This window comes from Mus caroli, chromosome 15 (assembly GCF_900094665.2).
Source record: "Mus caroli chromosome 15, CAROLI_EIJ_v1.1, whole genome shotgun sequence".
Lineage (NCBI taxonomy): Eukaryota > Metazoa > Chordata > Mammalia > Rodentia > Muridae > Mus > Mus caroli.
In genome coordinates, this window is record NC_034584.1 from 82951579 (window position 1) to 82977639 (window position 26061).

The following is a 26061-nucleotide window of genomic DNA, read 5'->3' on the forward strand; positions in this document are numbered from 1 at the left end:
ATCTCTTTTCTTTTTTCCAGGAATAAAGGAAAGATTTCTCAGGAGCTTGTCAGTTGCAGACTGGCTAACTGGGATAAAGCACACCAGTTTAGATTTGAGACACAGGGCAGAAGCAAGCCCTGCTCAGGAGCGGCTGCTGTTTCTGTTCCTGAAGGTGAAAATGTTAATTCATTGCATCATCACAGAGAAGACAAAACTAATGAGATTCCAGAGAGCCGTCTGGCAAACAGCACAGACATCTCTCCAGGTAGCTGGTGCGGCTGCTTCCCCATCAGGTCCAGGAACTAAAGTGGTCTTTTGACTCGTAACTTAACAAGTCCACCTATGCCCTGGCAATCCTTGATGTCTTAACCCTTTTGAATGTGGGTCCTTCTGCTCCTGCAGTGTCGGGGTTGGGATAGGGACAGAAACAGCTTCAATAGGCCAGCATGTGCTTTAGGAGATGTGAGTGCTCCTCAATGAGGGAGATTTCCAAGGCCAGACACCTCTCCCCATCCTGGCTGGTCTTGTAGGTATATCCCATGCCCTGCTTCCCTGTTCTGTTAATGCCTTCAAATGTTGATGTGTGTGTGAGCATTCATTCCCAACACTGTTAGGAATAAGTTACCTTCCCCTCAACCTGTTGGTATAAATGTCGTTTCCAGATGGCTACGCTTGTAAAGAAGAAAGTAGAGAAAAAGGAAACACAGCAGAGAAACAGGAGCCGGAGCCTGAGGGGCTCATTCCTCCGGGGGAGAAGGCTTACATTGTGGTCACATGCAGTGCCAAGTATGTGCTGGTTTCTTCCCTGGGTCATCTGTGATGCTTACATGTTAACCCATTCATGCCTGTCTGATAGAACCAAATCACAAAGACAAGCATGGGCCCAGAAAACATCTACCTAGGATGGGACCCACTCTTTTTTTTTTTTTAAGATGTATTTATTTTATTTATGTGAGTACACTGTAGCTATCTTCAGGCACACCAGAAGAGGGCATTGGATCCTGTTATGGATGGTTGTGAGCCACCACGTGGTTGTGGGATTTGAACTCAGGACCTCTGGAAGAGCAGTCAGTGCTCTTAACCACTGAGCCATCTCTCCAGCCCCTGGAATCCACTCTTATCTTCAGCAGACAACCTGACTCCATCTTTGCAAAGAAAATAGTGTTCATGACTATTTAGATGTGAGCATCCTCTGCTACTTCTGAGCCTTTCTGATGGCAGCCATCTTGAACTCATTTCCACTGTGTCCTGGTGTCCCCAAGATCTCAGTCTATCTATGTCCCCTTCCTCATCCTCTGGGAATCTCTTAGTGAACGGAGAGGCCCAGGGGGGCAAAAGGAGCAGAGCCCAGACTGGAAAGTCCCATCTCCACTCTGCCACCCTCACCTGTTGTAACCTGGTGTACTCCACAGCCTTTCAGGCAGCTCTCCTTTGCATGTTCTCTGTCCTTGCGTCTCCCGCTAACATTCTGACTGCTCAAAAGCATGTGGCCATGAAGGTTGATATTTGGTCCAGGGTCCTTCCATATCACCAGTCATTTACATCCTTTTGAAGATGCAAATCTGACTGCCTTGCTTTATACCCATCAGATTGTAGGTAACCTTTAACCAAACACAGGTCCTTCAGTCACCCATATAAAATTGCAGGGGCCTTAGCTGGGTTTCTAACCATAAAGTAACAGGAGTACCTAGGTCAAGAAGACTGTAGTTCTAAGTAGAGGACACAGTGCACAACAGCACCTGTGTTAGAGCCACCCTGGAAGCAAACAGTCAAGTGAAAACCACACCATTTCGGTCACAGTGGGAGTCAGGAATATGGGAAGTTTGGGAATGTTGAAAGTGTTTTCCCTGTTAAATTTCGGAGTTATGGGAAGGACTGTTTTAGCACCTGAATTTATCTTGATGTATTCGTTACCTTGCCTGTTGCAGTGATAAAATACCTTGGGGGATGGGGGTGGGATTAAGGCCTATCTCCCTGGTGATTGTAGATCCTACCACACTGACAATTGAGGTTACCCATCACACTTGAGAAATACTACATTTCTTGTTTTAGAAAGTAAACTTTTCTGTGTAAAAAAATTACTAAAAAGTCAGCATGGCTGCTCCTTATAGCTTTGCAACTTCCTTAAATATCGAAAGCGAAATCAGATTGAATCTATCTCATTTATAACTGAGACTAAATATCTATTTTTGTTTCAAGAAACCCTGGCCGTTGCAAGGAGCTGCTTCTGCTCTGTTTCTCCGACTTTCTCATTGGGCGACATCTTGAAGTGAATGTGGTGAGCAGCGAGGAGGCCCTGATAGCTGTGCGTGAGCCATTTTCTTGGAAGAAGCCTAAAAGCTCCCAAACATTAGTGTCTGCAAAGACTACAGTTGTTGTAACCACACAGAAAAGGTACCTGAAGAAGGGTGTGTGACTTTCTGTGTTTGCTTTATATGTTCTGGAGAGGCAGACACGTGTGGCAGGCAGCAGACGTGTCCCCTGCCCTGCCCCCCCCCCCTTGTCATTCCCTTCCTCCCCAGATGAGGAGGTGACAAGGGCAGGGCCTGTGTTTGAGCTTCTTTCCTTACAGGTTTTGGGGCAGGATGCATGTTCATGGAACTTAGCAGTGCAGATTCTGTGACTATTCCCACCAGTGTCTATGCAAGGCAGGCCCCATGCACCCCTCAGCTCTGCTTTTCCTTGGCAGATATTGGGACCACTTGAAAGCAGAATGGATTGACTCTTGGCTCCTCCTGTCCAATGGATAGGACTGGCTTTGCTGCCCTCTGCTGTAGCTTCAGCAGAGGGTCTGCGCCTTGCTGGCTGATTGCAGTGTGGTTTGTATTGGGCCCCAGGATTGCTTGTTCACTGGTACTGTTCAAGGATGGTACCAGAATTATATGACTTGAGCACAGGTCTGTGGGTGACCCGTTTCTGTGTGTCTGGGTTAGGTCCCGGGTCCATCTGCTCTTGTTTGCAGTTAACAAAGCACAAAACTTCTGAGGAACACATTGTGTTCTCAGCTCAGTGACCTGCATGAGGGTTAAATGGCTTTGTCCTGGGTGCTAGACACATTGTCATGCCTCTGTCACTCCTGAGGGTTTGAGTTCAGGTGCCACCCACAGCCCAGCAGGCAAGAATATTATTTCTCTAATACTGGAAAGTTCTGGATTTCAGACCATGTTAGCCCAGTAACAATGTAAGACAGAGGATGATGGACTTGTGCATTGTAGGCTGGAAGGAGAGTGTATTAGCAGACAGTATTATGGGATGGCTGGCCTTGACCCTGACCGTTGACCTTGGAAGGCAGCTGTGGATACCGTGCTGCTTTAGACCATTGTTTGAATTACAGCACTGCGACCAAGAAGCTGTGTGGCTTTGAGAAATTTTCTTGACCTCTCTGTGTCTTAACTTCATTTGTAAGTGATAGTCTCTACCTCATGTGGTTTGAGGAGTAAATGGTTAGAGCACATAAAATGCACAGTTTGCTGGCACAGAGCAGCCAGTCAGTGCTGATGGTTCTTGCTCACTTTCGGGCACTTGGCTAGAGAAAAAGCCCAGATCAGGAACGAGATGGGTGGTGATGGTAAGAGCAAGTGCTCTGATTCCCACCGTCCAGCCAGAGTTTCTCTAGAGGAAGTTACGGTACCCACCAACAAACACAAACGCTCTGATAGCCTGCTAGCTACTTCCCGGGGAGTACTAGCACATCCATGGACAGACTTCCTCCAGAATGAGTGGTTTTCAGCCTTCCTAACGCTGCAAGCCTAATTCAGTTCCTCATGGTGTGGTGGCCCCAGCCATAAAATTATTTCATTTACTTCAAAACTTTAAGTTTGCTACTGTTATAAGTCATAACGTAAGTGTCTGACATGCAGGACCTCTGACCTGTGACCTCAGAGGGGTTGTGACCCCTCAGGTGCAGACTGCTGCTCTAGAGTAAGACTCTGGGTTTCCTGGCAGGCTGGGCAGTGGTGGACACTCACTCCCAGCTGTCTAATGCCTGCATGTGCTGCCAGGACTCCCAGCTGGCTCACTCAGTCACAGTGCTCTGTCATGCTCTTGTTGTAGATACCAGGGTGGTGTCATGTACTACATCAGACTTCTATACATTTTGTTGTTGGTGGTTTTTCGAGACAGGGTTTCTCTGTTTATCCTTAGCTGTCCTGGAACTCACTCTGTAAACCAAGCTGGCCTCAAACTCAGAGATCTGCCTGCCTCTGCCTCCTTGAGTGCTGGGATTAAAGGAGTGCACACCACACCTGGGTCTCTTTAATTTTTAACTAAGTGTATAAAACAGTGGGGTTTTGTGGTATTCTAAACACAGAGATAACTGTACCTTGACGATGTCTGCCTGCTCACACCTGTCCTTATGCCTCCCTCCAGTAGGCTCTGCGTTTGTGTTTCCTTTTTCCTTCTCCCTTTCCCTCACACATGGTCTTTTTTCTGCCCTCTCATGTGGTGTGAGTTTAAAAGTCTGTATTCTACATATAAGAGAAAAATTTCCTTTCTTAGCCTGCCTTCCTTCCTTCCATCCTTTTTAACTTCGTTTTAAAAGATTTATTTATTTATTATATGTAAGTACACTATAGCTGTTTTCAGACACACCAAAAGAGGGCATCCAATCTCATTACAGATGGTGGTTGCTGGGAATTGAACTCAGGACCTTTGGAAGAGCAGTCAGTGCTCTTAACCACTGAGCCATCTCTCCAGCCCCCTTCCTTCCTTATTAAGATGATGATCTCCAGTTTCAGCACATCACACAATTGTTTTCCTCTTTGTGGCTGACTAAAACTCTCACATGAATATACATGACATTATGCATCAGCTGTTGCTGGATATCTGGACAGTGAATCAGCATGGATGTGCAGGTGTCTCTGTGGTGTGCTGATGTGGGGTCCTGTAGACAGCACCCTGGGGACAGCTCCTGTGGTAGTTGTGGTTTTAGTTCTGTGAGGAATGCCTGTACTCACCTCAGTGGCTACACCACCTCACATCCCACAGTGGTGTGGCTCCCGCGTCCTCACTGGCATTCAGTATCCTCTGTTATCACCAAGACAGAAGGAATCTCTGAGCAATATAATTTGCATTTTTATGTTCATTTAGCCATTTGTATTTCTTTTGGGAACTGTCTGTTCAATTCATTTACCTAAATATTGACTGGATGTTTTTGCTTTTGTTGTCGTTACTGTTATTTTTATGACTAATGTTTGAGTTCATATAGATTCTAGGTTTGTTGTTTTCAAGACAGGGTTTCTTTGTGTAGCCTTGGCTGTCCTGGAACTCATTCGTAGACCAGGCTGGCCTAGAACTCAGAAGTCTTCCTGTCTCTGTTAAGTGCTGGGATTAAAGGTGTGCGCCACCACCATCCAGCTAGTTGTAGATTTTAGTTCCCTGTCAGCTGGTGAAGCTTTGCAGGCTGTTCCTTCACACCAGTTGTTTGTTCTACTGTAAGAAAAGCTTTCTAATTCCGTGCAGCTCTGCTTGTCAGGCTCTGCTCCAGTGACTGAGCTGTTGTAGCACAGTCTACCTTGCCAGTGCCTCCATCATGAAATGCAGATTCAGAGTGTGGGCTTAATTTAGGATCTTTGGTCCATTTTTAAAATGATTTTTGTAGAGAACAGGAGGTAGGGATCTATTTAACTCTTATACATAGAGAGAGCTACTCGTGTGATTTGTTTTGGGGGCTGTCATTTCTCTGCTGCTGTTTTTACACCATTGTTGAAAATCAAATGATTGTAGCTGTATGAGTTATTTCTGGATTCTCCTTTTTACTCTATTGTTCTATGTGAGTAGAAGTCTGTTGTTGATTTTGAGACATGGTCTTACATGTGTAGTTCTGGCTAGCCAGGACCTCAGAGAGCTGCCTGTATGTAGGTGTGTTGATTGTCTTAGTCTCTCTGTCTCTCATTAATTTTTGTAGTTAGTTCTTTATTAACATCTACATGCCCCTGCTTTCCAAATGTCTGTTTCCATGAGAAACCTTCAGCTGCAGAGGTGAAGCCAGCCCTGAGCTTGAATTAAGCAGCAGCGCCCTTCAGTACTGTTGGATTAGTCCTGTAGTTCACTTCAAAGTTTCTACCCAGAGACACATAGTCAGGCTGCCTGCTGAGTCCTGAGTGACATGAACCTACTATACAGGAAGTGGCCATGAAGTGAAGAGATGAGGCATATACCTCTGCTCCTTCAATGCAGCATGAGCTGTGTCAGCTTGCAGGGCCCTGTCCTGTCCTCGTTCTCTCTCTCCACTTCTCCCCATTTTTTCTGCCATTTCTGTAGCTCTGTCCTTTGCCTTACTGGATGAAAACCTGCTGTGAATTTGAGTGCAGCTAGCTAGGTGAAGGTAGACCCTTGGGATGAACCTAGACTTCTCCAGAGAAACAGCCAAGAACCAGCAGGTTCCACACAGGGTAGCTTTTACCAAGTGTGCTCTCGTCAGTGATGTGTCAGTATCTCTTCTAGTACCTTGACTTCACTAAAAGTGCAGTAATGAAAGGTTAGCTCCTTGGGAAGTTAAAACTGACTTACGCGCTAAGGACTTCCTGGGACTTCCCTATCTTGTTCCCCTATAGCTTGCATAGCTCTGCCTAGCTCTGTTGCAGAAATGAGAATACCAAGCCACAGCTTGTATGGAGACAGGATTCTGAACCCAGAGTGACCTAGTCTGATTCTCATGTCAGGTGTTTCCATTAACAAGTGAACTCTAGCCTTTCTGAAACAGGTCAGAGTGTCTGAGGAGAAATGTCTCATATGAGCATCACGGAAACCTGAAGTGTTCTGGAATCTGAAAATGTCTAAATGTTACCATGACCTAAAGCTTCATTTTGTTTCATTTCAGAAAATCTATACCTGGTAAAATCTATATAAGTATTGCAAAATGAAGAAGAAGAATATGCTAGAAGTTATAGAAGTATAGCTCAGTTACATCTCAAAACTGGGGGAAAAACGTAAAAATCTGAAACATTTCTGGACCTATACATTAAAGATAAGACATACTCATAAAGTGTTGAGTTCAGTCAGTACCTGCTATGTAATCATGAGAAACTGAATGCAGTCTCCAGAACCCATATTAAAAAGCATGTCACAGTGATGTACCATGTTGTAACCCCACCACTGGGGAGGTGGAGACAGACAGATCCCTAGGCCAGAGAGACTGTTGGAAAAAACCACGGTTGATAAACCTGAGGAACAACACCCAAAGGTGTCCTCTGGCCTCCACAAGTGTGTATGTACTGCACATGTGTGCACACACAAAGGTACATGCTTATACACTTTGACCTAACTTTTTTATCTTTTAAGGAACTCGAGGCGACAACTTCCAAGTTTTCTTCCACAGTATCCAATACCAGATAGACTTAAAAAATGTGTGGAGCAGAAGATTGACATCCTGACGTTCCAGCCGCTTCTTGCAGAGGTAGGAGAACATCTGAAGGGTGTGGGTGCTGCTCAGCACCGTGCTCCATGCACAACCAGGGTGAGTTCTTGGACTCAGATCTCCTGTCAGGATTCTACCACAGATTTACAGATTACACTTCCAGATCATAGTCCATCATGGGAGGAAGTCAGGACAGGGACTCAACGCAGGGCAGGGACCTGGAGGCAGGAGCTGATGCAGAGGCCATGGAGGGGTGCTGCTTACTGGTTTGTTTCCCATGGCTTCCTCAGCCTGCTTTCCTCCAAAACACACCATGAGCTCTAATTGAGCCCCTCCCCCATTGAGCACTAATGGAGGAAATACCTTAAAGCTGGATCTCATGAAGGCATTTTCTCGACTGAGGCTTTTTCTTGTCTGATGACTCTTTTTTTTTTTTTTAAGATTTATTTCTTTATTATATGTAAGTACACTGTAGCTGTCTTCAGACACTCCAGAAGAGGGAGTCAGATCTCGTTACGGATGGTTGTGAGCCACCATGTGGTTGCTGGGATTTGAACTCTGGACCTTCGGAAGAGCAGTCGGGTGCTCTTACCCACTGAGCCATCTCACCAGCCCCGTCTGATGACTCTTAACATGTGTCAGGTTGGCACACAAAACCAGCCAGTACATCTGGGGAAGTGGCTCAGGAGTGAGGTATTTGCTATGCAACCATGAGGGCCTGAGTTCATTTCCTATCACTCAATTTAAAACACAGATGGGATGTGTCTAACCTGGCTGGAAATGGAGATGGGGATTCCAGGGCTCCCTAGCCAGTCAGTGTAGCCAAATGGTGAGCTCCGGGTTCAGTGAGAATCTGTCTCAAAAGGTAAGATGAAAGGGCCTGGAGAGGTGCCTCTGCAGCTAATAGCACTTGCTCCTAGTGCAGAGGACCTGCATTTGGCTCCCAGCACCCACATGGTGACTCACAACCTTCTGTGACACCAAGTGTAGTGTCTCTAGTGCTCTCTTCTGCCCCTACCTCACAGCACTGCATGAATGTGGTGTACCTGCTACATGAGCAAGCAAACATTTGTACACTTCAAAACAATAAAATTTTAAAAACAGAAGGTAGAAGAGTGAGGAAGAAGACATTCTGACACCACTCTCTGGACTCTACCTGTGCCCAACACAGTTAAGTGTTCCTCCTACATGTACATATGTGCATACACACACACACACACACACAAGGGCCTGCACTATGGCAGTGAATAGAGAGGTTTGGCCAATGAAGAGCCAGAACCCTATGGTCCTCCACAAGCCTGAGGATGAGGTGTGCTGGTCAGGTGCATAGTCTCGGATCCTGATCGTCTTGTCTGGGGTGAGCCATTTAGACATCTGGACTCCATGGCTGCTTGTTTCCCTGCCACAGACCCGGGAAGGCTGTTCTGCCTTCACAGACCAGATGACTTTTTTTCAGCTCTTGAACATGTCAAACTACAAGGAGAAGTTCTCCACCCTGCTGTGGCTAGAGGAGATCCATGCAGAAATCGAGCTGAAGGAGTACAACATGAGCAGAGTTGTCCTCAAGAGGAAGGGGGATCTGCTGGTTCTGGAGGTCCCCGGGCTCGCGGAGAGCCGGCCTTCCCTCTACGCAGGTGCGATCTCAGATCTCACTGTGGATTATAAAGATCACAGTGAAGAACTGGATATACACTTGGATTACCCCATTTCTGTCCTTTGAAGCAACATCTACTTAAATGGGAATGATCCAGGGTATATACTATCCATGTTTCTCTGTTATATATTATCATTAAGCAGCAAATACCAGAAATGTTATAGTTTATTATACTTCATTAAGACTTGATTTCATAATAAAATGGGAAATGATTTTATGTTTGACACATGGTAATTTTTTTTAACCTAGGTGACAAACTGATTTTAAAATCTCAAGAGTACAATGGACATGTCATTGAATATATCGGCTATGTCATGGAGGTGAGAGGACAATCCTCAGAGTGAAGGCAGACTGACCCATCCGCCTCTTAGGGGGGACGGACTCCAGTGGCTTTGTCTGCGTTGTGGGACATTTAAAGACATGGCAAATCTTAGAGTAATCTTTGCTGTGTAAAGGGAACTTCCTGTCTAAGAAAGTTTATAATTCTCATCTATATAAAACTACTCGTAGGCCACGTTTGTATTTAATCAGCGTTGGGCACTGTGTACATGATGAGGAAGAGCTAGGGAGTGCGAGCCTCAGGAGGAGGGGCGGGCGCTCTGAGTGAGTGTGGTGCTGAGGCTTTTTAGTGGACGCTACATGTTCCATAAATCAGGTGCTCAGGCGCTACACCCTCCATCTCAGCGTGGCTTCCCTTGGTTCTGCCATCAGTTTTCGGTCTAGAACATGGGGTAGGATACTCAGGCTGGTGCAGAAGCTGGACTCAGTAGGCCTGGATGGTTTAGTTGGTGGAGAAGCCGCATCTGAAACAAGTAGTTCTCACGCCGCGGTCAACTCTGACACCTTCCAATCAGCAGGGATGGGCCAGTATAGTCTCTTGGTCCTGGAAAATTGTGCCCTACTAGGAGAGCCAATTTGTAGAGTTTGGGGAGAGAAGACTCATTTGAGCCCTTGCTGAGAGCTACCCACTAAACAGCTGCCTCCCCTCACAGAGGATCTTCCTGCCAAGCATGCACTAGATTTCTTAATTAGGTTTCTATTGTGATAAAACACCATATCCAAAAGCAACGTAAGGAAGAAATGATTTAATTGACTTAGAGTTACAGTTTATCATTAGAAGAAACCAAAGTGTGAACCTTCAAGGCAGGGACCTGGAGGCAGGAAATGAGGCAGAAGCCATGGAGGAGTGCAGCTTATTGACTCGTGTCTCATGGCTTGCTCAGCCTGATATCTTACTTCAAGCAGACGACCTACTAAGGGTTAGCACCATCTACAATGGGCTGGGCCTTCCCAGATCAGTCAATAACTTGACAGTGAGGTGTTTTCTCAGTTGAGGTTTGCTCTTCTCAAATGACATCTTGTGACAGATTGACATAAAAATAACTAGGATTCTAGGGAACACACAGCCTTCGAGGCCTTCCCAGTACCCCTCTTGACTTTACTCCTGAGTCGTCTGTGCTTCTTTAAAGCTGTGTAAGGCTTAAGTTGCCTTGTGCCTGCTTAGGTGTGTCTTTCCATTTCTCATTTGCAGCTTTCTCAGAGAAAAGGTCCAGTCAGTCTACAGGCTGGTGAGGGCCATGGCTGTGGGTCTCAGCAGCTTGGCTTCCGTGTGCTTAGTGACCCGAGGTTGTGGACTCCCTTTCAGCTTTGTAATCTCTGGGTAACCCAGCAGCCTCTGCTGGGCGGCCTCCTCGGGCCGGGCCTCGGCAGCCACAGCTTCAGCTACTCCCTGCCTGACGATGGTTGGGTTTGCTGCTCTGCTTCTCCTCCCACTGTCGTCAGGTTTCCTTCTTTGCTACGCAGAAGAAAGTATGAGCTGTTATTTTATGCAGGCTCTACTTTACTTATTCCCAGTACTGCTCAAAAGGGAAGGCCTGGTGTGGCACGTGGATGACGTGGAGTGTGCGGCAGGTTGTCAGTGTACGTGTCACAGGAGTATTGCTGATGTGAATGGAGACATCCTCCTGTTTGTATAGCTTAAGGATATGTAAGATACCAAACTTTGAAACAATATTTTCATGTTGTATTGTCAAATACAGATGCAAGATTGTCCCAGGAAGGCCAGTCCACTTTGTAGAAGTTGAATCCCTCACTTACATTTTTATTTTAGATTCATGAAGAAGATGTAACTCTTAAACTTAATCCAGGATTTGAACAAATGTATAATTTTGAACCTATGGATGTGGAGTTTACATACAATCGGTAAGGTTTCAGTGAGTTTGATACAAATGTCTTTCATTCTCCCAGATGGTCTGTCCTGAGTAACTCAGTTGAAGTCTCCATGAGCATGGAAGAGATGACATATTAGCCATGCTGTACTCTGTAGATGATCCATGTGTTAGGTCCCAATCCCCCAGAAAACACACTGCCACTGCCTATCTCCCAAAATGACAGTCTGACCAGCTCAGACTAGATGCTGACAGGGAGAATGGAAGGATTGCTCAGCCTTCCTCGGGAACCAGCAAGAGCCACTTCCTTTCCTCCCCTGGCAAATGGGGCATCTGGCTCTTTATTGGCATATTTCTGTGGTGCATATCAAAGCCACTGTGCTCTTCTGGCCTGCAAGTCCCCACACTAGCCTCTGGGTTGAGAGATTCCTGGCAGTCACCATTGTGCTACTCTCTCTGTCCCTGAGAGAGAACCATGTAGCAGTCTCATTCATGATGAACCTCTTCCTACCCATGGAGAAGTCCATCTTAGTGGGTTCAGTGCACCCTCACAACTGGTGCCAAAACCTGGGAGAACCATGGGCCCCTTTCCAAAGGTCCAGCCCCTGCTAACTGAATCGCTGTTTATGAGTACTTGAGTGTTGGCCTTTCTCTTGGGGGAGAGTAAGGAACGCTGGTACTGTTAGGATATTGTCATCTAGCCCTTGAAAGCATGGAACTCTCCATTTGTTTACATCTTTCTGGAGTTTCTTTTATCAATATGCACTTTTCAGTTGTAGCTTTTGCATATTTGTGGCAGATTTGTTCCTTGTTTTGTTTTTGTTTTTGTCTTTTGAGACATGGTTTCTCTGTGTAGCTCTGGCTATCTTGAAACTCACTCTAGATCAGCCTGGCTTGAATTTGGAGATTGTACCTTGTCTCCTGAGTACTGAGATTAAAGCACTGGATATTTTTATTTCTTGAGTCAAGTTCTCACTATATAGCCTTGTCTGGCCTGGAACTCAACAGTGTAGGCCAGGCAGCCCTCAAACTCCCAGAGATTCACCTGTGTCTTCCTCCTGGGTGTTAGGATTATAGCTGTGCACCGCTACTCCTGACCCTGGTTTTTGTTTTTGTTTTTGTTTTTGTTTTGGGGGTGCTTTCTTTTTAATTTTTTAGTTTAATACTATTGTAAATAGTATTAACTTTAATTTCCAATAGCTTGCTCTCAGTATGCCCTCTCAGCAAGGAATCCAAGGTGTAAACTCAGCTTTGCCTATGAGATGAATGGTACTTAGTCATGCTGTGGTTCCTTTTTATGTTTGTTAGGTCTGGCTTGCAAAATGTATTCATTTTTATACTTATAAGATGCATTAGTCTACACTAAACCCCCTACATACACTGTATATTCTGGCAAACTCTGTGTAGAATGAGCACCATTTCGTCCTGAGATATTTGGTAGAGTTCCCTCTGAAGCCTTTCAGATCTGGAGTTTTCTTTGTAGGACACTTTTGAGTTTTGTATTACATTGTTCTACTAAAATAAAGTATCCTTTAGATTTAGTATTAGGTTCTTTTTATGTGCACACATGTGTATGTGTACATGTGTGCACACATGCATATGAGCATGTATGTTATATGTTGGGTTGTGTGGCACACGGTGCACATGGAGGTCAGAAAAGATGTTGTGAAGTCAGTTGTCTTCTTCAGTCTTTACTTGGTTTGGGAATTAAATTCAGATCGTCAGATGTGGTGGCAAGTGGCTTTACCCCCTGAGCCATCTTCCTGGCCTGGTTAGCCACCATTTGGTGCTAGAAATCTAACTTTGATCCTCTGTAAGATGAGCCATCTTTCCAGTCCTAAAAGTTTGTATTTTAATGACCTTATCTAAGACTCTGGTTCTGGCTTCACTGGTGTGGTCTTCTCTGCTGTTCTTCGGTTCCATTGAGCTTTGCTCTGATCTTGTATTATTTCCTTTTTTGTATTTACTTCCAGCTCCATCTGCTTCTCCTTCAGTTTTTCATGTTATAGGTGAAGAACATACGTTGAAGGCCTTCCTTCTTCTGCCTCACGTGTTCAGTGCTGTGTGGATATTGCCCTGAGTTACTTGGCCACTCTATTTCAGTTGCTGGTCATTTAGTCCCCAGTGACATAATAAAGATTGTTTTCTAAAGATTGTGTGTGTATTCATGTGAGGGTGTGGGTGTGCAGGCAAATGTGTGCAAAGGACAGAGGATGGCAACCATGTTTCCTGGAGTGGAGGTACAGGTTGTAACTTGGATGCTAGAATCTGAAGTCTAGTCCTCTACAAGAGCAGAGAATACTCTAAACAGCTGAACCATGTCTCCAGCCCCAAGATTCTTTTTATGTTGTACTAAGATGCTAAAACAGACAGTTGACATCTTTGCAGTCGTCCTCTTGAATACTAGTTCAAACCTGGGAAGTTGGTTCTGATGACCCTTTCTTTCTCATTTCTGCCCTCCTTTGGAAGCCTGTTTATTCTCCTGTACCACCCCCCCCAACACACACACACACACACACACGTATGATTCCTACTTAATTTTTTCTCACTTTCTAACTCTCTGTTAGAGTCAATTTGGCCAAATCCTGGGATTACTGTCCCACCACTTATCTCTCTTTCTATGGAGTTTATCGTTCCAAGCAATTATGTTGCAGAACAGAGAAAAGCAGGGCTTATACGGGTTCAGTGGGCCTTACAATACCAGAGCATGTACACAGTCCCAGGCGTGGATCCTAACAGTGGTCTAAGCATCCACCCTATACCCTGTAACAGTTGAGAATGGTCAGGTGCCTATCTATGTTGTATCCCACCCTGAGTTTTCAAGAAATCTGTTATATGTCTCTAAAAAGGCATGAGTCAGCTTCTGTGCTTTGCTGGTTGGAGCCGCTGCTTTTGTGCTTTGGAGAGTTAGTGATCTTGTTTTACTGAAAAGTGGGTTTTATCCTTTGTTATTTATTCTTTGTTATTACTTTCAAATAAATGAAACCTTACAGGAAACCTATTTTTCTTTTTACACAGTACTATTAATAGCTTTCTTACTCTTCTAGAAAGGATGGCACCTGCTACCCTCATAGCTGAGTTGTCTACAAATTTCCTAACTACCTGGTGTGTTGTGTAGATACAGGTAGCTAAAGCTCCATTTGGCCCTTCACTTTCCCTTAACATAGGAGCCTTTATGACCCTGTCACGAATGGCCTTTGACATGGCCCTTTATTTACAAGCCTTTGTTAAGGTTGTGTTAGTGTGTGATTGCTGAAAGTTAGTAATCTTGTCTGATTTCTGTTGCTCTGACAGAGACCACAAACTGGATAATTTATAATGAAATTATCTCACTTATTCTCACAGTTGTGAGGGCTTTGCAGCTTTGGTGAGGGCCGTCCAGCTACATTGTAACATGACAAGGGAGTAACAAAGCTATTCCCCCAACCTAATCATCTCTTAAAGGGCACATATCCCAGAGCCACCACAGAGGTGGTTGACACACCATATAGCACCAGCACATTTGCCAAATCTCATCTAAGTTTTGGAGTTTGGAAGGAACATTCACATCATAACATTTATAATCAAGTGTTTGTAAATTCTAAACTTACAAAGTTCATTATTTTATGTTTTCTTTCTGGCAGGACCACAAGCAGACGGTGTCATTATGCACTTGAGCAGGTCATCCATTTGGGTGTAAAAGGTAGTATTGTGTGACATTGGTAGCATTGAATTCTCCTAGCGCACTTACAGAGTTCATGAAATTTGTTGTGCAAAATAGTCTCTTCAGTTCTTGGGTCATTGTAAGAGTTAAGGTTATGTGGCAGCTCATGTATTTACCTTCCTGCTGGGTAGTTTCCTCGCCGCCCCCACCCCACCCCCACCCCCACCCCACCCCCTCACAGAAATAATTTATGGCTAGTTGCAAAGTCTATGCAATAATACTTAATATTAAAGCTAGGAAAGGAGAAATCTCCACAGAACAGAATGGAATGTGAACTATTTCAGAACCAGCTATAGTATAGATATTTAGGTAGTGTTCATTCATACTTTAAAATAATATCTTTCACTTTTTCTTGTTTCAAAGTATTATTTCCAGAAGAAATCATTTTACAGTCTCCTCAGGTGACAGGGGATTGGAGCCTTGCACAGGACACCAAAAATGATGGCCAGTCCATCACCAACGTCACCAGAAATGACAGCCAGTCCATCACCAACGTCACCAGAAATGACGGCCAGTCCATCACCAACGTCACCAGAAATGACGGCCAGTCCATCACCAACGTCACCAGAAATGACAGCCAGTCCATCACCAACATCACCAGAAATGACGGCCAGTCCATCACCAACGTCACCAGAAATGACGGCCAGTCCATCACCAACGTCACCAGAAATGATGGCCAGTCCATCACCAACATCACCAGAAATGACAGCCAGTCCATCACCAACGTCAACAGAAATGACAGCCAGCCCATCACCAAGGTAACCAGAAATGACAGCCAGTCCATCAGCAACGTAGTGCTCTGATGACTTTAATACATTTAGATAAAATAACATGAACTTCTCACTTGATTTGACTTTTAGGAGGAATGTTACTCACAAATAGTCTAAATTTCAGTTAAAATAAAACTAAAAGAGCTAGATGTGGTAGTTTACACCTTTAATCCCAGCACTCGGGAGGCAGAGGCTGTTGAATCTCTGTGAGTTTGAGGCCAGCCTGGTCTACAAAGTCAGTTCTAGGACAGCCAGGGCTACAATGACAAACCCTTTCTTGAGGAAAAAAGTGGTGGGTGTGGGGCTGCTGGAGTGATGGATGGATCATGTGTTAAGAGTACTTGCTACTCTTCAGGAATGCCCAGATTTGACTCTCGGCACTTATGTGGCAGCTAACAGCTGCCTGTAACTCCAGTGCCAAAGGATATGGCACCATTGCTGTCCTTGAAATGCACTGTATACACATGGTACATAGGCATAAAAATAATAAAAGTCATAAGCTGTATTTAGTTTAAATATGTATATAGTTATATATAGACTAGAATGCTATAATACATTTAAACAATGAAAAATTAAGATACAGTAAGGTATGGTCTTACTGAATTATATTAAAATAATGTGAATTTAGTTGGTACACTTCTTTAATCCCAGCACTTAGGAGTCAGAAACAGGAGGCTCTTTGTGAGTTTGAGGCCATTGTGATATATAGATCAAATCACTCAGGGCTAGTTAGTATGACCCTGTGTGAAAAAAAAAAATCTTTGCACTCTTTTGTATTCACTGGAGTAGGGGGATACCGTCATGTGCTTGTGTCTTCACAGAAAATGTCTGGAAGGATGCACAGTCAGCAGAATGTTAGCATCTATAATCTGTCAGTGTCAGAGAGACACTTGATTTTTTACTTCTCTAATGCCGTCATTCTGTGACTGGAAACTCGGTGCCTATGTGTTGGAGGTCGCACTGGGCTCTTAGTGACTACAGCAGAGGTGGTTTTATTTATCATTGTGTTCCTAGTGACATGAACAATGATCCATGCCAGCTTGGAGTTTGCAAACTGCTGTCGTGTGCTACTGAAATGTGATTTCATGAGAGTATCTTCAGTGTGTGATAATATACAACTTCAAATTACATGTAATGTTTAGAAACTTTCACTATTCTATAAGTATAGAATGCAAGAGCTAGGGTTCTTGTTGCTTGGAATCTCTGATTGATTTATTGTAAAGTGTTTTAGTATAAGTGTTAGTTACACATATTAATGGATCTCATTATGGCACATATACATATACATAATAGATTCTGAGCACAGTCACACCTCATCGCTCACCCTCCTCTCCTACTCCTTTATCCTTTTCCCAGTTAATCCCCTCTACTTCCATACCTATTGTTAGGGTTGCTTACAGGATCATGATTGAGAGTCTACTCACAGTAGTGTGAGCACCTTACCAGTTGCTATACCACTGAAGAAAACATAATCTCTCCCTCTCCCTCTCCCTCTCCCCCTCCCCTCCCCATCTCCTCCCCTCCCCCTCCCCCTCCCCTCAGCCCTTAGCTGTGCACAAATCATCTGGGAGTGGAGTCTGTCCAGCTAGTCCTATGCAGGTACCACAGCTGCTTTGAGCTGGGAAGCGCAATGTCTTCTCATGCCCAGAAATGGAGTCCACGTGGGGTCACACTTTCCTCTGGCTCTTATATCCTTCCTGCTCCGTATTCTGTGACACTGTCTGAGCCTTGGAGGTGATGACACAGATGTCCCATGTATGGCTGGACATTGCACAGGGCAGATCTTCATTTATTCTCAGCAGTCTGACCAGTTATGAGTGTCTGTAGTCATCACTGACTACTGTTAACAGAAAATGAACTCTGACAAAGCTGATGACAACACTTACTGCAAGCATTAAACACAGTTACTTAGAAGCAAGGTCAAGGGAGATGATGGTTCCGTGGGTAAAGCACTGCTGTTCAACAGTGAGGACTTGAGTTCAAACCTTAGACAAGGGTGCACTTCCTCCAGCACTCCTACATAGTGAGAGTAGTATCAGGAGATTCCCTGGACCCTTGGAGGCCAGCCAGCCTGTAGTCCACATCAGTGAACAATAAAGCAGCCCTGTCTCAAAGTGTACCGTGGGGAATGACACCCAAGACTGTCCTCTGACCTACATATTGTGGTCAACAATGGCATGTGCACATTGGCACTCATGCAAACATGTACACACATTCATATATACACAACACACACACACAGAGTGAGTGAGTTGACAGACAGAAAAAGACAGAGCGAGAACAACAGAGGATGCCTACTCAGCCATAAACACTATAAATGAAAATTTAAATGTTATCCATTGAAAATCATCAGCAGTGTATTCCCTTCTAGACTTTTTATTTTGATCTGAAAATAGAAGTCTTCATTGAGCACAGATAACTTTGATCCATAAGCCTCTGAGTCCTTATCACCCTGCTCCTGCTTCGTTCTGTTGCCCGATTCCTGAGAAAGGGGACGGGAGGAGAGGAATGATAGGGCGGGTGGAGAGAAGCTCCTGCCCCTGGTGAGGGTTTCCTCGCTGACTGAGTGCTGTGCTCTGAAGTGCACAGTACTATTTCTAGCCAAGTTTCAAGTAAATCCTAGCATTCCATTGGTCAGTCAACCAAGATGGGCCTACGGGGCTGGAGAGACGGCTCAGGAGCTAAGAGCATCTTCCCAAAGACCCAGGTTGGACTCCCAGCACCCACATAGCCGCTAACAACTGTCTGTAGTTTCAGTTCCAGCAAAGCAGACTCCCTCTTCAGGCCTCCACGTGTACTATACACTCTGTGATACACAGGCATACGTGGAGGTAAAATGTTTATATAAAAATAAATATTTTTTAAAGATGAAAGTATATAAAATTTTTTTTTTAAAAAGGAAAGGATTAGAAATATAATTCCAGTGGAAGATAGACCTAGCATGCTGGAGGCCTGGAGTTCAGGCCCCAGCACTCTCTGCAAAACCTCCTACAAAATACATAAAGCAGCAGTTTGAGACACTGGGTATCAGCTAGACTAAGACTTAGAGCAAGTGAGGTGGACAGGGCTGTGTGTAACATAGCACTTAGAAAGCAGAGAACAGCCCAGGAGAGAGCCACTTAGTGTGCTGAGGAGAGGGCAGGTAGACTCCCAGCACTGACAGAGTTCCCTTGAGTTTCTACTCTCTGTCTATAAGCTTATGAGAAGATGGCCAAGGCTGGAAGGTAACACCTCCCAGTGTTGACGCAGTACTGCAACCAAAGAAGCCTAGCCATGGTCTCAGGACTGTGCTCATAGACTGACGGGCGGGCGGGCAAGAGCAAGCCTTAAAAGTTCCAGGCTGTTGATTTGTATCAGGTTGTTGTCAGTCACACAGTGAGTCTGAGGCTGGACTGGCCTGACAGCCTGTCTTGAAAAACAAAGCAATCATCCTGCTTCGGCCTCCTGGGTATCAAAATTCTAGGCTTGTGCCACTGTGCCTGGATGGCTGGGCTTCAAGTGTTGAAATCAAGGAAATAAAAATCAGAGGCCAGTTACTCCCAGAAAGTAAAAAGTGGCACATGAAAAGACAAGTGACCACACGGGTAGCCGTGACTATAGAACAACAGTGACAGCCATATAAAACCCTAAGTCCTGACAGAACACTGGAAGGAAGACGGGAACAACAGAAGTCTGGTCGGTGCGATGTGTGTCTTAAGGATGTAGACAAAGGGAAGAAGCAATCAGAGCTGGTAACATACGTGTTACATACGTGTTACATAAATGTCCTGAGGCCAGTAGCCGAGCACTTGCCTCTGCAAAGGTTGATGGGACACAGGCATGCTGGGGGGAGGAAGCAGTAACTGCTTCTAGGTCTTTTCATACTCTCGACATCTTTTTTTTTTTTTCTTCGAGACAGGATTTCTCTATATAGCCCTGGCTGTCCTGGAACTCACTCTGTAGACCAGGCTGGCCTCGAACTCAGAAATCTGCCTGCCCCTGCCCCCAAGTGCTGGGATTAAAGGCCGACCACGCCCGGCTTCTCAACTTCTTAATCACTGTGTGTGTGTTTGTATGTTTGTTTGGCTCTCAGTTTATAAATTTAATCATTACTTAAGAATGTTAGAAACACTAAGTTCTCTTTCTGAAATGAGTGACACACACAGACTCAGAATAGCTTTGGATGGCCTCACGTGCTTGTCATTTGCATCTCAGAAAAGGAGGAGCCGAGAGAAAGTGTACAGGAGCTTACTGGGACCATGTGTGCTGTGCATACCTGTAACCTTAGCCCAGGCTACACAGCAAGATTATAAAAATCCCATGGTGTCTTGAAAAAATGGATAAAATGCTAAACCATAAGCTGGATTGGGGACAGAATACAAATACAAATATCAAGAATGGTAAATGTGACTCTTGAGTCCACAGCACTGTCCAGAGGGCAAGGGCATATTCTTGTGATAATTAATTTTACATGTTACCTTAACTGGGCCAGAGTGCCCAGAAGCTCTGTGAGCCTTATTCTGGGTGTATCTCATCTTGTGGGCAAGACTGACATTTGTAAGTTGATAAAGCAGACTGCCCTCTCTGGTGGGCAGATGGCAGCCAGTCAGATGAAGCCTGAACAGAATAAGAGGCTGACAGACCCTCCAACTTCCCAGCCGCCCCCCCCCCTCTGTAGTAAAAGGGTTCTCCTGCCATCAGACTCAAACTGGATCATGGCTGTTCTTGAGCCTTGCTTGAGACTAGCAGCCATCTTGCTGAAACTCGCATCTGTAGCAGCAAGCCTCCTGGTCCGCATTCCTTAGCCTTGGTCTAGAGCATCATCCTGTCCGTCTGTCTGTCTGCCCTCCTGGTCTTTAGCTTGCTGACTCAGGTTTTAGGACTCCTTTGAGGAAATTGTAACACAGTTGCCTCTCTGCAGCCCGTGTGGTAGTTGTTACTGTTTGGTTTTAGCTTTTGATGTGAGTTTTAGGAATTGAACTCAGTTTTCCATGCCTACATGGGAAGTATTTCGCCAACTGAACTATCTCCCCATCACAAATCTGTAAATCTGTGCTTTCAAAGCAATCTTGACATCCCAACTAATTTTATTATTGTTTTCAATTTATCTGAGTCGTCCTAACATGTAAATTTAAAAAATCTGATTAAAGATTTCATACACACATGAAATACATATTATAATGTGTATGTGTAAAAGGCCACAGATACCTATGAAAAAGAATACTTACCCATCCTTACAGTAAAGTGGACTGCTAGACTGTGGTCAGACAAATACAATTACAGGGCCAAGCAAGTGGACCAAAGCCACACCACTTGTCCTCTACAGCACCAATATCACAGGAATGGGGAGAAACACTGGGAAAGCCAGTGCTTGCATAGGCTTTGAACATGATTGACAGGCAGTGCTGGTTCTCCGTGTTCTCAGGAAGGTGTGGAGATGCTGTGTAGCAGAGGTCTCAGTGCCGATGGGAGAGGGCTTCCCAAGGCTGTCTGCCAGAGCTAAGCTCTAGACTGTGTTGTCAGCCTTCCCTGCTTAGGCCAGTCTTGGAAGAGGTGGGATGTATATTAATCAAATAAAACTTATCCTCTTTGTTTCAATTTTATCATGACAAAACTCATTTTTATATTTCAAAGAGCTGAGAGAGAAACATAAACTTTTGGGCAGGTTTTTGTTGACTGTCTTGAGTTTGAATTATGTTTCAAGAGGTAGACTTGACTTGTTCAAAGAATTGTTAAATGTGACAGCAGAATGTTGTTGGTAGGTGTGCATGCTACTCTTTAAGCTTTTGAACACGAAGCTGATGCTGTAACTGCTTTGTTCATGATCATTTCCAGAACAAGAAAACAGTGAAGGACCAAACTAAACACACAACAAAGGAAAGGCACATGGGCACCACGGACCAGCCAGAGAAGGCTTCCTTCACTGCAGAGACTAGTGAGTTGGGTACTTGTGTATAATGGGCTCAGACAAGAAGAGTGGAGAAACCTGTATTTGACAGGAGGTGCCTTGAGAAGTCTACTGTGGGTGGTGAGACAGTGGTGACAGGCACACTGTCCACAGGGAAGGATAGGGACTCATCTGCTTGGTCCCGAGGGATGTCTTGATGGTTTAGATTAGATACTTTAGAAAACACTTAAGATTGTGTATTCTTGTTATGTATGCTCTTACATTGTTGTATACTTTGTATATTTTAGTCAGAGTCTTGCAAACACACCTAAGCTGGTCTTAAATTCATGGACTCAAGTGATACCTCACATAGCCTCAGTAGCAAGAACTATAGGCAGAGGTCAGCACACGTGACGGGCACCAACACCTTTAACTGACAAACACAAACATCAAGTAAACATTTTAAAAGGTGTTCAATGTCCTTATCCATCAGAAAAATACAGATTAAAACTATTCAAAATTCTATCTCACCCCAGTCAGAGAGGCTACCATCAAGAAGGCAGGCAAACAGTGCTGATGGAGAACCCATATTTACTGCTAGCAATCTATCCCCAAAGTTTCACAAATAAAAACTAAAAGTAGGGCTGGAGAGATGGCTCAGTTATCCAGAGGACCCATGTTCAGTTCCTAGTACCCACAACCATCTGCAACTTTACTTCCAGTGGACCTGACACCTTCTTCTGGCCTCTGTGGGCACTGCATACATGTGGTACATAGACATACATGCAGGCAAACACTCACACATATAAAATAGATCCTTTTCAAAAAAACTAAGAGGAAATAGTATATTGTCCAGCTATACTACTGGATATTTACCCCCAAGAAATCTACGTCAATATACAAGAGATACTTGCAGATCCATGCTTACTGTTAAACTAAACATAGTTGCTAAAAGGTGGCACCAGCCCAGATGTCCGTCAGCAGACGAATGGATAAAGTGTAATACACATACGCAGTGGAATTGTATTAAGCCAAAGAAAGTACCTACCTGGCAGGGGCGATACCATGATCACAAAGATGGTTTTCCCAGGGTGAGGCTTATCCATTGCACTCCAGATGTGCTGACCCCTGCGATTTCCCCAAATGTGGGAAACTGCATAATTTGTGGTAGTGGAGGACTGCATTCACACTCTCCCCTTTTAGAAAAAAGAAAGAGGAAAATGAAATTGTGGCCCTTTTCAGGAAAATTATAGAATGAAAATGATTGTTTCCTAAGCTTGGGAAGACAAGTACCAAGTGCTCTTCCCTCACATACAGATCTTAAATTTTAAATATGAAACGTGTGTGTGTGGGTATATATGGCATAAAGATAGAAAAGGGTACTTACTATGAGAAGAGATGAGGGGGCATCGGGAGAAAGAAAAGCCAATTAGAGAAAGCAGAATGTGGGGGGAGGGGAGGGGAGGAGAAGAAGGGAGCAGCAGAAGTGTAAGGGGTGGGGACTGGGCTGGGAAAAGTCAGCCAAGACCAAGTGCGCATGAAGGTGCTACCATGAAACTTCTGTTTTGTATGCTGTATTTTAGAACAAATTTAAATCACCAGCAAAAAAAGTTTTTGAAACCTTGTATGGGGGCGGGGGAGCTGGAGAGATGGTTCAGCAGTTAAGAGCACTGGCTGCTCTTCCAGAGATCCTGAGCTCAATTCCCAGCAATCACATGATGGCTCACAACCATCTGTAATGAGATCTGATGCCCTCCTCTGGTGTGTCTGAAGACAGCGACAGTGTATGTATAAATAAATAAATAAATAAATAAATAAATAAATAAATAAATAACCCACCCAGCCTGTGTGTAATATTTTCGGTGGTGCTGGAGCTATAAATGCCTTTCCCTCTATTAGATGATGCTGGGGCTATAAGTGCCTTTCCCTCTATTAGAAAGCTGAGTTACTTTGCCCGACTTTGCCTCAAAAACCACTGTCAGATGTTTCTGGAACATGTTCTCCTGTCACACTGAAAGTTGTTGGCATGGTCAGGTTCTGTTTGACCTTTCTGACATCTCGTGAAGCGCCGTGCCAAGCTCTGTGCCTCTGACTAGGCTGTCTTTCCACTTGAAATGCAGTGGATGAAATCCAGATCCCGAAACCACGAGAGTTCTTCAACCCGGTGCTCAATGAAAACCAAAAGCTGGCCGTGAGGAGGATCCTGAGTGGCGACTGCCGGCCTCTCCCGTATATCCTTTTTGGACCTCCGGGAACTGGAAAGACTGTGACAATAATCGAGGCTGTTTTGCAGGTGAGGAGGGTGGTGCTGGTTGCTGTGGGTCTGTGCTGTGCTTAAGTGCTTGTGTCTGGAAAAATATCAGTTTAAACTTCAGAGACGTTAGTAGAGAACTTGAGAAAGATTTAGCATATAACATTGTCTATTTCTGTACTAGGATTTTAAGTTTCTAAGTGTAAGAAGAGCTTCATTCCTAGAATAGTAAACCTTTGATTCTGTTGAGAGGCTTTACTGCAGAAGCTGCCTGGACAGGGCCTGAAGCCACCGCTCTGCAGCAGCTGTCGGCATCTCCTTCTATAGTTGCCACTAAATCTATGAAAACCCTGGCTATAGTGCTACAGTGTCATTCTGCACCAGCAAGCACACCATGAGTGTTTTGTGCTATACTGCAAGCCGGGCTTGGGATATTGGTGTTGTCTGTGGAGGTGTGGACGGTTATGGGTAGTGGATCTGGGATATAGCACATACAAGGCTTTGGATAGCCCTGCATTCTCTCTTTATCTGTGTGTATGTGTGGGAAGAGGGTATGGAACCTTCCATGTCTCATCTGTGGGTAGTGAGGTGGAGTGGTCACTTTGACATTGTAGGGATACTCAGAGATTATCATCAAACCTGGCCCACCCCTCATTCCCAATCAAGGAGTCAGTACATTAGACATAGCCTCAGGGTTTCCACTCTCTGGCAATAATGGTTAAGATTCCTGGTCTCTAATTTCTTAATGAAGGTACATTATGCTTTGCCGGACAGTCGGATTTTGGTCTGCGCTCCTTCCAACAGTGCTGCTGACCTTGTGTGTTTGCGACTTCATGAGAGCAAGGTGCTGAAGCCAGCTGCCATGGTCCGGGTGAATGCCACCTGCAGATTTGAAGAGGTGAGCCCCAGGCATGGGGTGGGCACCGGGAATCCTTCCATGGAGAGTACCAAGTGGGCAGGTTTGAGCAGGAGGCAATAGCTGGGCAGACACCAAATAATCATAAAAGTTGTAGGGAAAAATAGCTCTGTATTGTGATACAACTCAACTACACAGTGGGCTCTTATTCTTGAATATTTTATTATAATTCTCACCCTCTCTCTGAATTAACAATACTTTTGTGGACATTCCAAGTTAAAGTTTGATGCTATGCTTTCATTTATTTCTTCAACTGTATTCCAGTTCCTTTTCAGTCCTGTTTTACTGATTTGATTACAGCTGTCTCTTTTGGAAAATTATAGAACCCTAGTTTGCTTTTGAATAAAATATTGCTCAAAAAAGAAGTTGTGACTAGAAAATATGTTAAGTATATTAAAATATATTAAGTATATTAAATACATTGAATTGTTTTCTGGGCAGCCGTAAAGGATAATATTATAGTATAGTGTAGTGTAGTGTAGTGTAGTCTTGCCCTCAGAGTCCGTAAAACATGGACCATTTTAATTTAAGTAATCATGAATGATTCATCATCACTGAGAAGTAGCAACAGAGCAGGACTACTTTGTAGAATTCCTCCCAGCCTTGCTTTTTGTCCACTTTAAGGAAATGCTTCTAACTCGAACCTCTTTGCCCCAGACCATTATTGATGCCATCAAACCGTATTGCAGAGATGGAGAGGATATCTGGAGAGCCTCACGCTTCAGGATAATAATCACTACATGTAGCAGTGCAGGACTGTTTTACCAAATAGGAGTGAGGTAAGCATCCGATGTTGTTTGAGGAACAGAGTCACCCAGACAGTTTGCATCCTCCCTCAGTTTCCTCAGAAGAAGCTGGCCAGATGGAGAGTGATTAGTGGTGGGAAGTGTCAGCCATTGTGTAGGAGTGACAGGGCAATGGGAGCATCTTTTCTGCATAAACAGGCTTACTGATGAGACCCAGGGCTCAGCAGTGGAATGGACAAGCAGTGGGCTGGCAGCATGTAAAGATGTGGTAAGAGAGCCCTGAGCATGCTTACACAGAGGAGGCCTCAGAGTTGGGGCCCGGCAGGCAACAATGATGGAGACACGAACTATAAGAAGAGGCCTAACTCCCAAGGCTAGATGTTCACTGACCGAATAGCTTAAAGGATCAGTGGAGGCAGACCCCTTAGGAAAGAGCTGGGTTCTGTGAAGTTAGTCCTGGGTGGGGCAGCTCAGGTGCCAGCTGGTGGCAGCTCCTCAAGAAGATGAAGCAGTGATGGTACTGGTGATTCAGGGGACGGTGAGGGTCTGAGGACCAGAGAGAGGTTCCCAGGGACATGTCCCAAGAGCAGAAAAGAAGCAGGAAAGAAGTGAGGAAGCTTCACACCAATACACTAGAAGTGAGCAGGG

At 44.6% G+C, this 26061-nt stretch overlaps 1 protein-coding gene and 1 non-coding gene across 3 annotated transcripts in view; both read left to right on the forward strand.

The window, feature by feature from the left end:
• Window positions 1-26061, forward strand: part of Mov10l1 (Mov10 like RISC complex RNA helicase 1) — a 62767-nt gene that overhangs the window by 13738 nt on the left and 22968 nt on the right. For both annotated transcript variants that reach the window (XM_021184119.2, XM_021184120.2), the window contains exons 7-19: window positions 21-247; window positions 645-768; window positions 2182-2376; window positions 7264-7378; window positions 8796-8973; window positions 9243-9313; window positions 11104-11195; window positions 14785-14843; window positions 15228-15622; window positions 21449-21548; window positions 23621-23793; window positions 24503-24649; window positions 25325-25446. In XM_021184119.2, the coding sequence (XP_021039778.1) occupies window positions 21-247; window positions 645-768; window positions 2182-2376; window positions 7264-7378; window positions 8796-8973; window positions 9243-9313; window positions 11104-11195; window positions 14785-14843; window positions 15228-15622; window positions 21449-21548; window positions 23621-23793; window positions 24503-24649; window positions 25325-25446 (1998 nt within the window). The remainder of the gene's footprint in view (window positions 1-20; window positions 248-644; window positions 769-2181; window positions 2377-7263; window positions 7379-8795; window positions 8974-9242; window positions 9314-11103; window positions 11196-14784; window positions 14844-15227; window positions 15623-21448; window positions 21549-23620; window positions 23794-24502; window positions 24650-25324; window positions 25447-26061) is intronic.
• LOC115029434 lies at window positions 22541-22699 on the forward strand. Its single transcript, XR_003835014.1, has one exon. It is a non-coding gene; the product is annotated as a U1 spliceosomal RNA (small nuclear RNA).